The 15,801-nt window shown below is 52.0% G+C and overlaps 1 protein-coding gene across 1 annotated transcript; it reads right to left on the bottom strand.

The window, feature by feature from the left end:
• Positions 1–6,104: 6,104 nt before the first annotated feature.
• APCDD1L (APC down-regulated 1 like) lies at positions 6,105–15,586 on the bottom strand. The gene is made up of 4 exons (XM_023511987.1): positions 15,574–15,586; positions 13,411–13,549; positions 10,418–10,970; positions 6,105–6,875 (listed from the first exon to the last, which is right to left on the bottom strand). Exons 1-4 carry the CDS (start codon positions 15,584–15,586, stop codon positions 6,105–6,107), a joined length of 1,476 nt encoding a protein of 491 aa, XP_023367755.1.
• Positions 15,587–15,801: the final 215 nt, after the last annotated feature.

Here is a 15,801-nt window from a genome sequence, read left to right on the forward strand (position 1 = left end):
TTTTTTTTTTTTTTTTTTTTTTTCAGTTTTTGGCCAGGGTTGGGTTTGAACCCGCCACCTCTGGCATATGGGGCCGGTGCCCTACCCCTTTGAGCCATTGACACTGCTCTTGATTCCCTTTTTATTTCTGGCAAAATTCTTCAACTTTATTTTCTAGCCTTATATGTTCTTTTTTTCTGCTAGCATATCCATATTTTATAAGAGTTCTTTCTTTTTCAGCTGTTATTCTTTATTTATAGCAACCTGCTCTTGTTGGATGTATAATTTTTTCACTGAGGATGTTATAGTCCTTTGTTGATGTATAAGTTCTTTTTTGTTGTTCTATGAGAGGAACCAGGAAATGGTGATGGTCTATAAAGGATTAAAAATTCAGTAAGGCTATTATAGTTCTTTTTGTTGTCATTATATCCCCTTTTTTCTGTTATCCACTAGTCTCTTTGGACTAGGTTTGGTCTCTATTATTTTAGAGACTTCCCCCAAATGCCCAGAGATCCTTGACTGCCCTTGTGCATTTATGTGTGGTTAAACCCAGTGGGAAGCTGCATATGGGTAGGTAGTATTTGTTTAATGGTGGTGCCTATGAAAGATAATTGGGTAGGAACCCAACAGATGCCTCCTTGGGGGATTTCTAGCTGTCAGAGTCTGTAGTTACTTTGGCTTGGGCTTGTTTCTCTGAAGAGGAATCTTTAGTGTCCTGTCAGGCAGCATTAGATCTGGACACCATCTCTGTAGGAGCCATGTGGAGGAAGAGGCTGTGCCATCACTGATTAATGTATAGAGTTTTATTATTGCAGGTTGAGTGTCCCTTATCCAAGATACTTGGGAGTAGAAATGTTTGGAATTTCAGACTTTTTTGAATTTTGGAATATTTGCATTATACATACAAGTTGAATATTCCTCATTTGAAAGTTCCAAATCCAAAATGCTTTAATGAGTGTCATGTTGGCACTCAACAAGTTTTGGATTTCAGAGTATTTCATATTTCAGAGTCTCAAATTAAGTGTACTTAACCTACATCTATATTTTTAGCATGATACCTTGTCCTGGGCTGTCCCTACATCCAAAAATCACCAGGTTAAATTTTTGGTTTCTTACAGGAATTGGAGAGAGGATCTTGGAGTAGAACTCCTTTTGGAGACTTATGAAATATTTCCAAGATTCCTCCTGTTGTCAGCCTCACTGCTCTCCTGCCTTCTGAGGTTCTGGGGATCACCACTTCCTAAGCTTTTGGAGGGCATCTGTGGCACAGTGGACTTGCTTCTGCGCCCTGCCCCTTGGCCACCCAGCTAGTGCTTGGCTCTCTGCTTTCTGTATTCTGTTGTCATGATAAACTACCCGTCAGCTTTCCAAAGTCCAGAATTTGTTGACATTTCTTGTTGGCTATGTTCTCGTCTCCTTTTCTGTTTATCTATGTGACTTTGTGCCTTTTCTCATAGTTTATTGGGACTTCAGAAGGGAGTAGAGCTCAAAGCTTATGTGCCCCTGCCTTCCTCAGCTCTCAGGCCTCCTTCCAAGTTACCTGGCACAGGACCTGGCACACGCTGGGTGCTCGATAAATATATGTAGGTTTTATTAAACTGCCACAATGGATGTCAACAGAAGTAGTGACCACCTAAGTTTTGTTAAGTTGTTTTTCCTCCTGAGGGATTAAAAAAATTATCAAACGTAGGAGTGATAGTAGTAGGTTACTACTGACCCCTAGGAAATAAATACTACATCACTGGACAAGAGACTCATCTTCATTGCAAGTTGGTTTGTTTGAAGCCATTTCTTTAAAGCACATGACTGATTTATTTTGTTTCAGTTTCTAGTTAGGATCTTCCATGACTGAGGTTGGGCTGGATGGCTCTGAGAACTGTCATGTTTCAGCCAATTTTCTTGGTGAAGAAACTGAAGTTGGCGGGTGGAGGATGGGGATGTGGGGCTCGAAGACTGAATGAGAAGCTCAAGATGGACTCTCAAGGGGTCAGTGCCAGGCCACGCAGCCTCCTATTCGGGGCCAGATACCCTGGAGAGTAGAAAATGGGTCCATCAACATCAAAATTCCAAGCCAGTATGTAGCATGTGGATGTCATCTGGATGCTTCAATTCAGTGTCTCCAGCCAGGACTCACTTACTCATTTAAGTCGCATTTACTAACCTGCTATGTGCCAGGCCTCTGCTACACCGGGGACCACTGGGAAATGAGACTAACAGGAGAAGGAGACAGAAAAGGACCCTGCCTTCATGGAGCACAGTCTAGGGGAGAGGGCTAACAATGAACAGGGAAACGGACAAACAGGATGTCTTCAAACTTCACAAAAGAGAAAGGATGCAGGGGTGGGAAGTGGCCATGTGGCAGGGGTAGGGGGACTCCTTTCTTTGGGGTGGTCAGGTTGTGTGAGCAGAGAATTCCAGGGGAGGGAGGAGCTGTTGCAAAGACCCTGAGAGGGACCAAGCTCGAGGTGAGTGCAGCATAGCATGGAGGCCACTGTGACTAGGTGGAGGGGGCAGCTGCCAAGAGGGGCTGCCTGGAAGCTCAGGAGTTTAGTTCTCAGTAGCACTGGCAGGTAATTTACTCCCACCCTCACATCCATTTAAGGGGGCTGATGTGTGTGAGAAGGAGCTGGCTTTCAGTCACTTAAAGCCAGCAAGAGTGGATTGGAGGCCGTACACTACTGCCAGGTTCACCTCCCCCCTTGCCTCCCACCTGTGACTAATGGCTGTGACTCTGCTGCTGGCTCTGATGCAGCTCCACATTCACATTCTGCGTCAGACAGCTCCAGCACCTCGCGCCTGAGTCACCCAGGCTCCCAGGAGAGGATGCACAGGCCCAGGCCGCGTGCCGGCCGCCCGCGTTCCCAAGCCACACACTGCTGCTCAGCTTGGTAGCACCGCTGGGTGATTAAACACATGTGCTTAGAGAAAGGCAAAGAAATAACTTCTTTTGATAACCAGCATCTGTTAGTTAATGGGCCTCTGAGAGCTGTATACAATTTAAACTTTTTATTAAAAAAAAAAAAAAAAGCTCATTTACTCTCCTGGGTGTTGTGCTATGAAATTATCAGCTGCGAGGGCTTCCCCCCACCCTCCTCGAAAACGTGACTGATCATACAATGGAGGACATTAATTTTGTTTTGTTTTGTTTTGCACTAGCACTCTGGGTTTCCCTCTCCCTGTGTGCATGAAAGCTCACGCAGGCTCTGGGTGCAGGATAGAGGCTAAGTGGAGGTCCCCAGCAAAGGGCCAGACAGCATGGCGCCCGTGGGCCGCTGTCCCTGCCCTAGACTACAGCCTCCTTGGCCCCTTGGCCTCTGAAGTGACCCTTCCTTTATCAGTCTGGGAAGCAGTGACCCCCTGCCCAGGAGAAAAGTGCCTCTCGTCAGCCTTCCCGTTTCCTCTCAGCACCAACTGACTCCAACCTAAGAACCCCAGGAGGGAGGGCGGCAAAGTGCAGTTGAAGGGAGCCATGGAGCTTCTCTTCTGTTCCACACATCCTTAATTAGAGGTGACTCCTGCCAGGCTCCCCAAAGCAGCACCACACTTCTGCCCCCAAATACGAATCGAGGAATCCCGTCCCCTCTGGGAGCCGGAGACACCCAAGAGGCCCAGCCCTCAGGTGCTGGAGACAGCTGCGAGGGTGCAGATGCCGCATTTGACTTACTGTGTGACCTCAGGCAGGCCCCTTGTCCCTGAGTCTAAATGTCCTTGTGTACAAGATGCAGAGAATTGTACGCCTTTACCAAACTCAGCTGGGCCTCTTGAAGGATGCTGCACCTGACGTGTGGCAAGGGCCTGCTTACCTGTCTCAGTGGGACGAGTGACAGGGATCACCAACATCTGTTTAGTCAGCTATGTTTACTGAGGTGCCTTTTGCTAGACACCAGGCACTCCTGACCTTGTGGAAAAGATCACAGCGAGTGAGTCAGAGTCCCTTCATTTCCCTATGGAGCTTACTTCCAGGCAGAGGAGGCAGAGAGCAAACAGGAATACATAAGATTGTCTTGAACAGAGATCAGTATGCTCTGTAAAGCACACACGACAGTGTGATGTGATGAATTCACAGAAGGACAGGGGAGGGGCTGTTTTCTTAGGATGCTAATGGTGAGCCTCCTTGAAGAGGTGACAGTTAGTCTGAGACTTGAATGAAGAGAAAGCTTCTGAACGTCTAAGGAAAGAGATATTAAGCTGCAGCTAGGGCATGTGCAAAGGCCCCGAGGCAGCAACAGCTCATGTGATCAAAAAGAAGAAAGAAGGCCGCACAGGGAGTATGGCTGGACCTTGCAGGCAGCAGTGAGCCAGAGCTGGGATTTTATTCCCAGTGCCGTGGAAGCCCCTGGGGAGTTTTAAGAAGAGCAGGAGAGTGGAACTGAGAGAGCTGGGGTTTATCTCCGCTGGTTTGATTTTCTTTCACACATTCTGTAGAAGACACTCCACATCCTTTCTTTAGAACCATAATCCCCTTGGTTGACTTTAATAACCAGCAAGAACATTTTTCAGGCTGTTTAATTTTATTAAAAGATTCAAATTTGATGATAAATGGTGGCGTGGTTATTTCAAGCCTCGGATACAAGACTTGCTCAGCTGTGGGCATATTATCGACACCCCTCCCCACCCCATCACCCCCACCAGAAACTCCCCCAACCCCTATGTAGTCTAAGACCGTAAATAATCTAATTATTTCTTGTGCTTTGGTAAATATGCCAGGAACACTCATAGCTGTCTGAGACCTACAGAGAATATTAACTCGATGGCTTTTTTTTTTTTTTAAAGAAGAATGGGTAATAAGTTAGAGCAATTTCAGCAGGCTGATTGAACCCCACACAGTCTCAGGGAGGACAAGGGCTTCCTTCTGAAAGCATCATTAGCCTCACAGACAATTGTTGTTCAAGATCTGTGATAAGAGCTGGAGATAGGCATTGGGAAGGGGGAGGAGCCTGAACCATAGGCCCGCAGTCCATGCCAGTTAATTGTACAGGGTACAGATGAGGCCCTGGGAACATGGGCAGGGTCCCCAGAGAGTCACAGTCTGTCCCCACCAGGATGGCAGTCCCCTCTGAGCAGGGAAGGATACCCTTACATTAGCATGGGGGCAAGAAGCTGGGTGACACGAAGCTTCCTGGCTCCTCCCATCTCCAGATGCTGCCCTGCAGGCTGGTGACTCTGACCTCTCTCTGGGGTGGTCGTGAAGATGTACATTCAGAGGTTCTCTGCTAGTTAAGCACAGGAAATCTTGAAAACACAGGACGGCTGTGCAGGGCTAATTGCAGTGCCTGTCAGTGCTGCTGCTGTCATTAGTATTAATTACTCTCTGAAGGCTGGAAACGCTGCCTTCCTCCCAAGACCTGCCCCTAGCAGCCAGCCAGGTCCCCAGGGCACACTGGAGGCCGGTGTGGGTTCAGGGGCTGCAGCCTGCTTGGAAGGCCACACTTCTCGATTCCAGGGGAGCCCTCCCCATCAGCAGGCTGGCCCAGGAGGGCTGGATTTATCTGCACGCAGTGCTGACAGCTTGAGGTTGCACTTGCAGAAACACAGGCAGATGCTGGCAAATGCCAGCAGTCAGGACTCTGGAAAGCTGAATTGCCCCCAAAGACATCAGCCCTTTGCCAGAAAGCCGAGAACTACTAAAAGCCCAAAGCAGCATCTTTAATTCATGGCCCCGTGTTGAGTTTGTATTGCTAAATTAGAATTAATAATCATTAAACAACAAGCTGCAGGCTTGGCAGAACAGCAGGCATGCTCCCTAGGCAGGCCCTTGGGCTGTCCTCCCTCTCCCAGCTCACACAATCCCAGACCCCGGTGGTCCCTTGGCTAGTGCCTGTCCGTGGACTTCTGCTGCTGCCGAGGACAGTAGGAATGTTGGGCCTGAACATTTATAAGCTCGTTAACCAGGCACTCTATCTTTCAAGCCCAAGCCAGTGGTCAGTGACCCGAGTCTCTAGACAGGTAGTATCTGCAGGTGTTGGGCGCATGGGCTGGGTTTAGAAGCAGTGGGGGAACGTCCATTCCAACAGCACAGACAAGGATCGGTCCTTCCCCGCAGAGAGTTGGTGGCACCCAGGATGGGGAAGGAGTCCTGGGGTCGGAGGGTGCCAGCAAGGCTGCCTTGCTGTGGAAGGCCAATGTCACAGCCACTGGAGGAAGGCTGCCCTGAGAATAAGGGGCAAGAGGGGCAGAAGGGCCACTCGAAGGCCCGGGCCCCCGCCACCTGGGGGCTTCCGCGGTGCGGGGCTGTGCTGCGGGGGCCCCAGGGAGTCGCGCGCTTCCCCACCACAGAGCACCAGGGGCGCTTGGTAGGAGGTGGGGCGCTTCTCTGGGGTGTCGGGGCTGGACCCATCGGTGGGCCTTTGTCCGATGAAGAGCAGGTTCTGCCCCAGGGCGTCTCTCTCCATCTTGAAAAGCTCGTACTCCACGTGCGGGAGCCGGATGCCCAATGGCAGGCACCTGTTGGTGGCAGTTACGTCCCGCTCAGTGCCCACGGACCAAACCCCTGGGCCCCCGCAGCTGCTTGGCTCGGAGAAGTTGAGCATGGCCGTGGTGACCTGGTCCATGGGCGTCACGTGTGCCCGCGTGACCTCGAACATTAGCTCGGTGCCGCCGTGGACCCTGGCCGACGGCGTGGCCCTGCCGTAGCGGCCGGCCGCGAACACGGTGAAGGTGGGCTGACGGCAGGCAGGGTCGGAGAAGTGGTGGTAGTAGCCTTCCCAGGAGCGGCTGGGCCCGTGGAAGGCGAAGAGCCGGGTGAGGAACAGGACCGCTGGCCGCACCTCGCAGCCCGCGCTGACCCAACGGCCGTCCAGGCGCAGGGGCAGGCGGGGCTGCGCGGGCAGCGCGGGCGGGTGGTGCATGTCCGCGCTGGCCACCAGGCCACAGGCGAGGCAGGGCCGAGCGTGGTGCTGGCAAACGACAAACAGGAAAACAGTGGCTGGCGCAGGTGCAGAAGGCAGGAGGCAGCCTAGGCGGTGCGGTCACTCATCCCCTCCCCCCCACCTGGGCACTGTTCTTTGATCTAGACAGCTGCCCTCTCCCCTGCACCTGAGGCCCCTTCTGCCTGGAGCTCCCACCCAGAAGGACGGGCCAGCTCCTGGTTCTTTAGGTTTCAGCGCAGAGAGGCCCATAGCGGGTCTCCTGTGGGGCTGTCACATCACCCTTTCATTTTTCTCATAGACACACCACCCCTGGGCAGTTTCTCATTTCTCCTCTCTCATTAGATTCTAGAGTCAAGAAAGTGGGGATCATCCCTCTGTGCCATTGGATGAGCAAAGGAGGGATGAGGGAGGGTAGTTGGGGCTTCTGAGGAATGTTGTCCTTTCTCAGGCCCTGCCGGCTTGGTCCGGACATTTGAGCAGTAAACCATCTCTGGTTCCTTGTCCTGGTAATTGTGCCCTCACCCTCTGTCATGAGGTGTTTCTGAAGTGGGGCGCTCTGTCAAGAGCTTCCCAGTGCACCTGTCACACGATGCAGCTGAGGAAGCTGAAACGCAGAGGGTCGGGGCCCCAGCCCTCCTGTCTAGAAGGGCAGAGGCCCCCCTGAAATGCAGCTGGCTTAAGCCACACCCCCTTTTCTGTGAAAGCCTAATAGCATCCCCGGTGGGGAAGCAGCTCTTCATCTTTAGAAATCTCACAGTGTAAGGTGAGCATTATTTGCTCTGTCTCCTTGGAAGGTAAATATGGCAGCAAGAATCAAAGGCTATCAAGACATTGGTGCCCCATTGCTTAGAGTCTGTGCTAAGGAGATAGCTGAAAACTTGTGAAGAACCCTGGCCCCTAAATGTTCATTCTGGTGTTATATAAAATCGAGAGCACCAGCCACACTTGAGTTTTTAGGTATAGCCACAGCCTGTAGGTGCCCCAGCCTATGAATCGATTCTCCTCTATCTTTGGCCTTATTTACAGTTGTCCTTGCCTTACAAATTCTCTTGAGCTGGGTTTACAGTAAAACACGTCAACAGGAAACAGATGCTAAACCGAATCGTGTGGGAGTAGTCAGTCTGCATTCTGGAGTGACAAAGAACAGTAGAGGCCAAAAAGGAACCAGATACAGATATCTTGCTTTTTTTTTTTTTTTAAGGAAGCTGCTGCCCAGAATTTAGTTCAGAGCATCATTCTGAAAGGTAAATGGCCTTGGAACTGCTTGTCAAAGCTGGCTTGGGAATGAGCAAACATCGCCTGCTTTTGGGTCAAGGGCCTGAGCAGGACAGGCAAAGGAGAGGGGGCATTTTGAGGGCTCAGCTGGGAAATCAGCTCCAATATGTCTACTTGTTTGCAATAAAAAATCCAAAAGATTTCCACAGATCACTGCTGGGTGAGTTTCATGTCAAACAAGTGACATTTGGGAGTTCTAGTTTAGAAAGAAAATATTGGATGATTGAGAATTTGGATTGCCACATTTTGAAAGCTCTTGTTATTTATTTCCATCATGAACCTCAGCTCTGCTTGATTCCCATAATAGAGGAGACCGCACTGTTTTTGGTTGGGAGATTTTAACCCGGAGAGCTTGAAGGCATTCTGAAATGCTGGCAAATGGCTGCAAAAAACGTCTGTGACAGAAACAAGTGAGCTTGGTAGTTAGCTGGAGTGTCAGTAATTGGGATGCTGGCTGATTAGAATCTACTCTAATTTAGGCATTTTAACCCACATTCTGACTGTTGTCACACTAATGTGTATTGACAAGACACAGTGCATTACATTAACATAAGCCCAGAACTGCCTTTCCCTACTACAGAAAATTTAAAAAAAGAAGGAGAAGAAAAAGAAGAAGAGATATTCTCTGCAGAAAGCACATTTGGGGGATCTGGTTGATCATTTGAGGCAAGCAGTTTTCTGTATAGCAAAAACAATTTTGAGAACCGGTGAGCTTTTAAGGTGAGAGAGTGGATAGAAAAAGCATTTCTTTTTTTTTTTTTTTTTTAATTAAATGCATTTCTTTCTCTGGTGCTTTTGAAGATGGTGAAATAAGGTTTCCATCCCCATCAAAAATCTTCTAGGTAGGCTTGGCATCTATAGTTCAGCAGTGAGGGCACCAGCCACATGCACCAGAGCTGGCGGGTTTGAACCAGCCCAGGCCTACCAAACAGCAATGACAACAACAACAAATAGCTGGGCCTTCTGTTGGGCACCTGTAGTCCCAGCTACGTGGGAGGCTGAGGCAAGAGAATCACTTAAGCCCTAGAGTTTGAGGTGGCTGTGAGCTGTGATGCCAAAACAATAAAAAATAAATATTAATAATCTTCCAGGCATCTTTCTGAAGAAATCTGGAGTTGCATGTGTTAATAAACAAGGTCTCCAGCCAGCAGAATTCACACTTGTGCAGAAGCCAAACTCTTACTGGTTTAAGCCTGTTACATAAAGTTATTTCTCAAACAGCACATAACAGTTTCTAATTAACCCCCAGAGGTGACACCAGGCTCAGATGATTTTGGTTGAGTGTTGGCTGATTGATTAGGATTCTATATCCAGGCAATGAATTTGGGGATCAAATTGGTTTTAAATTAACTTCTAAAAATGCTCATGTTTACCATCTGGTTTTGGGTTGTGGGCAAGGCTTGGGTCCCAGAGAGTATAAGGTAATGACCAATTCGTTATTTGGGGATTTATCCACAGCATTTCCTTCTTTTAAATTATCTTCCCTTTTTTTTTTTTTTATTCCTGAGAAGGTGGGCAGTTGGTGAGCTGACATTTAATTTAACGTCTGTGCATCTGGCACCGCTGGTGTTTGCCTGGGTTTCTGTGTATCTTTCTTCTCAGTCACATCTCAGCCTGCATTGGCCACCAGGGCTGGCCAGGCAGCAGGGAGGGCAGAGACAGCCAGGGCCCCAGAGTCCTGCCTGGGGAGACATGAAATTGTCAGCCATGGCCCCCAAGGATCTGTCCTCCCTGCATTCAGAATTTCCCCTCCTAATGAGGTGGTAGGGGCTGGTCATCAACTCAGCACCAGCGCCTTCTCTTCTGTAAGCAGGATTAATGCCAGCCCAGCCTAGAACGGTGGTTACCAAAAAGGGAATAATTTTGAGGCTGTAAAAAGAACTCTGAGGCTGATTTTCTGATGATGAGAATTCTTGTGCTCCTCTGCTACCCAGATCCTGGGTTTGGAGGAGGGGGAAGGAGAAGGAGAAAAAGGTGGGGTGGGTGGGTGGGTGGCTTTGAGTCTGTCCCATCCCCAGGGTTCCCACGGGGGCTCTCCCAGGGGGTCCTGCAAAGCCCAGGAGGACCACATCTGGAAGATGTGAGCTGGAGAAGCGTTTCCATCCAGAAAAAAGCCAGCCAACCTTCTAAAGGCCTGCGAAAAGCTCTCAGGCAGAGGGAAGAGCTTGTGCAAATGTCCTGAGACAAGCAGTCCAGAGTGCCCAGGGGCCCCAGTAACAGCAGGCAGGGGCCGGTCCCCATAGGGCCTGCTGGGCCAGCGCTCAGGGCTCTCCCTCCCAGGGGCCTGGACTCACCAGGGCACTCTGCAGGGGGTGCTGGTAGCCAGTGGGCCGGTACTGCTGCCTCTCTGCCCAGTCCGTATGGATGTCGCCCAGGTACAGCTCCTCCACCAGCTGGGGCGCAGCCGCGGGCTGGGGCTGCAAGTGGCGCTGCACACGGACCAGGCTGAGCTCGTGCATGGTGAAGCCCAGGGCCGCCACGCAGTCCCTGCCCGCCCGGGCGCTCAGCAGCTCGTACAGAGCCCCAGGCTGCCAGGCCCGGGCCGGGGGCAGCCTCGGCGCACAGTTCCGCCCAGCCCGGGTCCAGTTGAGGCGCCCGGCAACATCCATCAGGGCTTTGCGGCTGTGGAAGACGATTCCCACCTTGTGCAGGTGATAGTCAGCCTCAGTGGCACCGCGGATGACCCAGGAGGCCCGGCGCAGGCGCACTTTGCCCTTGATGAGCAGCGAGTGGGCAGGTTCCTGGCAGGAGGGGTCGGTGTAGTAGAACTGGTAGGCTCGGAAGAGGCGGTCGGGGTAGAAGGTGTAAGAGCGGGTGAGGAACTCCGGGCCTGGACGCACCTCGCAGCTACCAGAGGAGGAAGGGGATGGGGTTGGTGACCTGAGCGAACACAGCCCCCCTGGGCTGGGCTGCCGCGCCCCTGCCTCCTTTCCAGGCCTCAGCTCAGGCCTGGGCTCCGACAGCCTCAGCTGCCCTGACGGCTGTTCTTGGCCAGCCCCAACTTGGGCTGGGGGCTTCCATTTAGGGTCTCTGGTTCTCCTTCCCTTCTATCCTAATCGTCCTAACTGGGTGCTCCTTTGCAACCACTTGGGGACCTGCTGTGCTGTCTGCCCTGGGAGGCAGGGTCCCACCTGCTGTTCTCTTCATTGGTGTCCTTTGCTGATCCCTTGCTGAGTGAACGGAGGGACAAGGGAATTGGGGTGACAGCGGCTGATGTGGTGCCGTCCCTTTCAACAGGCTGGCTTCCCTGACCAGGGTATCTATGTCTGTGACTAGGCTGGTCGATCTAAGTCAGGCGTCAGCAAGCCTTTTTTGTAAAGGGTCAAATAATAAATATTTTTGTTTTTGTGTAATGAGTGTAATGAGTTCTTTCACCAGACAAACAGCAGGCGGGGCTGGGCCCCAGACTATTCTGCTGGTGATCAGACAGGACCAGGGATGGGGCCTGGAGGGGAAGGGAAGCTGAAGGACTCCTGGGCCCACAGTCACAGCCTGGCTGGGGCAAGGCAGGCCCTGGGGTGGATGGAGGATGAGTTCCAGGGAGGGCAGCCGGAGCCCTTCGCAATTTTACTGTGTACTGCTGTTTTCTTGATGTTTTTCCTACCAAGGCTGTTGGAGCAGAGGAAACACATTATCACCTAGTGAGGAAATAATCCCCTTTTCTTTTCTTTCAATCTTCCTGATAATGTTGGGGAGCAGGTCTCTGCCGGGAGGGAGCGGGGTGTGTCTTTAACACCGGCCTCCCTCTTCTCTCAGGTAGGCAGCGAATCTAGAGAGGATTTCATTATGTTGCTTTGTGTTTATAGAGTTTCCTTTTACAGTTCCCGCTTATTTATGACAAGTGGCTCTGTCTTCCATAGGCAGGGTGATGCTACCCTTCCTTTAGAAATAATTCTATAACACTGTAAATGTGTGGAGCGGCAGAGCATGCCAATTATACTTCAATAAAGCTGTAAGAATAAATGAATATGTTTAAATAAATAAAAGCAAGATGGTTTAAAGAAAAATAGTAAGCGAACACTAGTATAGGATGGTACTTAAAAATGTGTAGGGGTGACCCACATCCCTGAGGTCCTGGGGCAAGGCCTGGAGAGGAGGAAGATTTTCTTTAAGGGCATGAGACAAGTCACATTGGACACCTAGGTGGTTCCAGACTCTGGACCCTTTTCTACACTTCTACCAGGAAACAGCAAGCTCTGTCTGGGGAGCATGGTCAGGAACCTTCTAGGAAGTTCTAGAAGAAGTTACTTTAAAAGCTACTCTAGAATGCTGTTGTTTTGGGGCAGGAGCAGCCGGTATCCCAGCTCTGTCTCAGAGTGACTCTGGCTGGTGGGGGCCTGGATCCCACTTGGACCATGCAGCCGGGTGGGGGCTGTGTGCAGCTAGCAGAGCCTGGGAATGTGCTGAAAATGGCTTTGCAGAGCTCAGGCCCCTCCTTCCACCCAAAGCACTAGCAGATGTTTGGCAATCGAGTTTCTCCCTGACCTTAGGAGGTACATCAAGGACATGGAGAGGCCAGTCCTTGACCCTAGAACAGGACTGGCCCAGCAGAGATGGTGGAGGAGGGAGGAATGGGCCAGGTGCAGAGGGGACCATAGTCCCCTTCTCCCTAACCCCAACCTTGGGAGGGGGTACTCAGCTGGCTGCTGTGGGGGTTGTGTGCTACAGGTGAGGGGAAAGCAGCAACTGGACTTCTGAAATTTCAGTGACCCTGTCATGTCACAATGGGAGTTAGGTAAGGCCCCCACTTCCTGCCTCGGGGCCTTTGCACTTGCTGTGCCCTCTGCCTGGCTCTTCTTTGGCTCTCTGGATGCTGACTCTTCTGTCAGCTCTCAGATGAATGTCCCCACCACCAAGAGGACCCCACTGACTACCACTAAAGAACCTCCAGGTCACTTGCTGTCACAGCTGCAGATTTATTCCCTCCATTGCAGAGCTTGGCACTATCTAGAGTTTCTGCTATTTACTCAGCACATGTCCCGCTGTCTACCCCATGCACCTGGCTTGTTGTGGGTATGCAATAGGTATTTGTGTAATAGAGGCTCCCGGTGCTAAATGAATGGACTTTATCCATTTGCTCTTTGTGGCTGGGTGAGATACCCAACACCATCCCTGCCTCCTGCTGCACTCTTCAGAGGGGAGGTAAGCAAAGCCATGGGCTTGGCAGGTACCAGACTCTTGGACAACTGGATGAATTGTGCCCATTTCCCAGATGTGGACACAGAGGCTCAAAGAGGCAGAAGTCTCCCAGCCCAGGGCCCATGGTGGGGGCGACCTAAAGTCTTACCCAGTAGAGATCCAGGGCCCATCAAGGCGTGGGGGGAGGACTGCAGTGCTGGATACTCTGTCTGGCAAAGGTTGCTGACAGTGGGGCTCCCAGTGCAGGCGGCCGCCCCCTGTTGTTCCAGCTGCCTCTGAAGTGTGAGCTGCAAAGCAGACAGATCTGGGTGAGAGATCCTAGCATAGCCCAGCAACACGGCCCCACCTCCCTGCCCAACGCCAAGGGGGCCTCCCTGAGAGATAGCAGGGAGCTGGGGGTGCCATGCCCCCATCTCTGCTGTAGAGCCCTCCAGGCCGTCCCAGTTCTGGCACCAGGGATGGACTCCCACACAGGGGCAACAAGAATTAGCTTCGTTGCTCATCTCCTGAGTCCCTAGACGTGCTTCACTTTCTCCTCGCAGAGCAGGCCACACCTGCTGGCCACCCCTGGAGGCCACTCCCTCCCTATCTCACCTCAGTGCTGGGCCTCTGGGTGTCCGTCTCTGTATCTGTGGGGTCCAGACAGTGCCTGGCACTTAGCCAGTGCTCAGGGTGTGGTGGTGAGTGAATGAGTGTATGGCCCACTGTGGATGTCTGGGGCTGAGCCATGAGGTCAATGGGACAGGCCATGCCTTTCTTGCAGGGCCTCATCCCTAGGCCGGGGGCTGGGGGTGGAACTGAAGGCCTCAGGGAGGAAGGTGACTGGGTCGATGAACGCAGGAAGTGAGGCCCAGGGCATGGGGCTCATGGTCCTCTTGAGCCATCCCCAGATGTGCTCAGCTTTGCCCTGGAGATGTGTCAAGCCAGGGCGTGGGACTGTTCACAATCTCTTCCAGGGGCCCCTCAGAGGTGAGAGTGCCAAGGCCTTCAGCTGCTGAAGAGCAGCAATCCCCACAGAAGCCGTCATCTCCACTCAGGGGTGACAGCTGGAGACAGCCCAGATGGCGGGGTGTTGTGGGAAGCTTGGCGGGGAGCATTGTGCAGATATCACAGCCATGGGCTGTGCTTACTGTGCTGTCCACCAGGCCCAGCCCTGCCGCCGGTCTTCCAATCCTGCTCTTCCCACGGAGCCTTTGGCCAAAGAGGGTGGGAGGAGCTGACTCCTGGGGCACTGGCCTGGGGGTGCTGGGGGGCCTGGCAGGGGCTTCAGCCTGCCAGGAGGCCCGGGAAGGGCTTGGGGCTGAGTGGAGACGTGGACAATGGCAGATTCTACTCCTTCCCCCAGCTCATAGCTGCCCCTTCCCATCTGGGGTTCTGGAGGCCTGGAGATCTCACACAACCTTGGAGCTATCTGACTGGACACCTTGACTCCAAGCTCCCACACCCTAGTTACCTCTCAGGAAAATGAGGCAGGGCCAATTTGTCACTTCCCTTGAGGTTGAGGGGTTGTCTCTGGAGACTCTTGGGGTGTCTGGGAGCGATGCTGGTGACTATGAGGCTGACAGTGGCAGTGGCTCCTGTTAATTGGATGTGGACTCTGTGGGTGTCCACACATCGTCTCTGACCTTTGCCACAACTCTGGGAGACAGCATTAGCCTTATGTTCTGGGAGGTGGGCTCAGCTTACACAAGGTAGCTGCCCCCCCAAAAGCAACAAAGCCAGCAGGATTTGAGCCGAGGTTGTTGGGCTGCAGGGAGTGGTAGCTGAGCCACGTGGCTTCTTTTACATCCCCAGCAGCAGCGAAAGGGGCTGCTTTGGAGACTTGAAGAACATGGGGCTCTTGACACACTTGCTGGATGTGGGGATGAGGGGAGAACAAAAGTGCCACAGGAGCCCTGGGTCCCCACCACACCCTGGATGACCCTCCCGGCTCACTGGCTCCAGTTAGCCAAACAGCAGACATCAGAGCAAACACTGACTCAGGCTGCTCAGAGGGAATACGATGCTAGTGGGGGTCTTTCAAGACAGAAACTATGCTTTCCTTTTTTTTTTTTTTGACACAGAGTCCCCTTCTGTCACCCTGGGTAGAGTGCTGTGGCATCAAAGCTCTCAACAACCTCAAACTCCTGGGTTCAAGCAATCCTCTTGCCTCAGCCTCCTGAGTAGCTGGGACTAAAGGTGCCCAGCACAATACCTGGCTAATTTTTCTTATTTTTATTGAGATGGGGGTCTCACTCTTGCTCAGGTTGGTCTTGAACTCCTGAGCTCAAGCAATCCACCCACCTCGGCCTCCAGAGTACTAGGATTTTACAGGCATGAGCCATCGCGCCCAGCTGTGTTTTCCCATTTTAACTCAGCACATCAAATTTTTCAGGGAACCCGAGCCAGGACATTGCAGTGGGTAGATGGGTGGGCATCGGAGTTGGGCCCAGTCCTGGCATACTCCTACCCAGAATCCTGATCCAGGACAGAGACACAGACACATCTCAGCATCAACAACCTGAGTATTTGGGGGCTTTTGCAATCGACTTCATCGGAA

This window comes from Otolemur garnettii, unplaced genomic scaffold, assembly GCF_000181295.1.
Source record: "Otolemur garnettii isolate 467f Iridium unplaced genomic scaffold, OtoGar3 scaffold00023, whole genome shotgun sequence".
Lineage (NCBI taxonomy): Eukaryota > Metazoa > Chordata > Mammalia > Primates > Galagidae > Otolemur > Otolemur garnettii.

Coding starts and splice junctions, on each gene's coding strand:
- APCDD1L (XM_023511987.1), bottom strand. Junction 10,971..13,410: donor GGGCCCTGGATCTCTACTGG/GTAAGACTTTAG, acceptor CTCCTCTGGTAG/CTGCGAGGTGCGTCCAGGCC. Junction 6,876..10,417: donor ACCCCCTGCAGAGTGCCCTG/GTGAGTCCAGGC, acceptor GTCGTTTGCCAG/CACCACGCTCGGCCCTGCCT.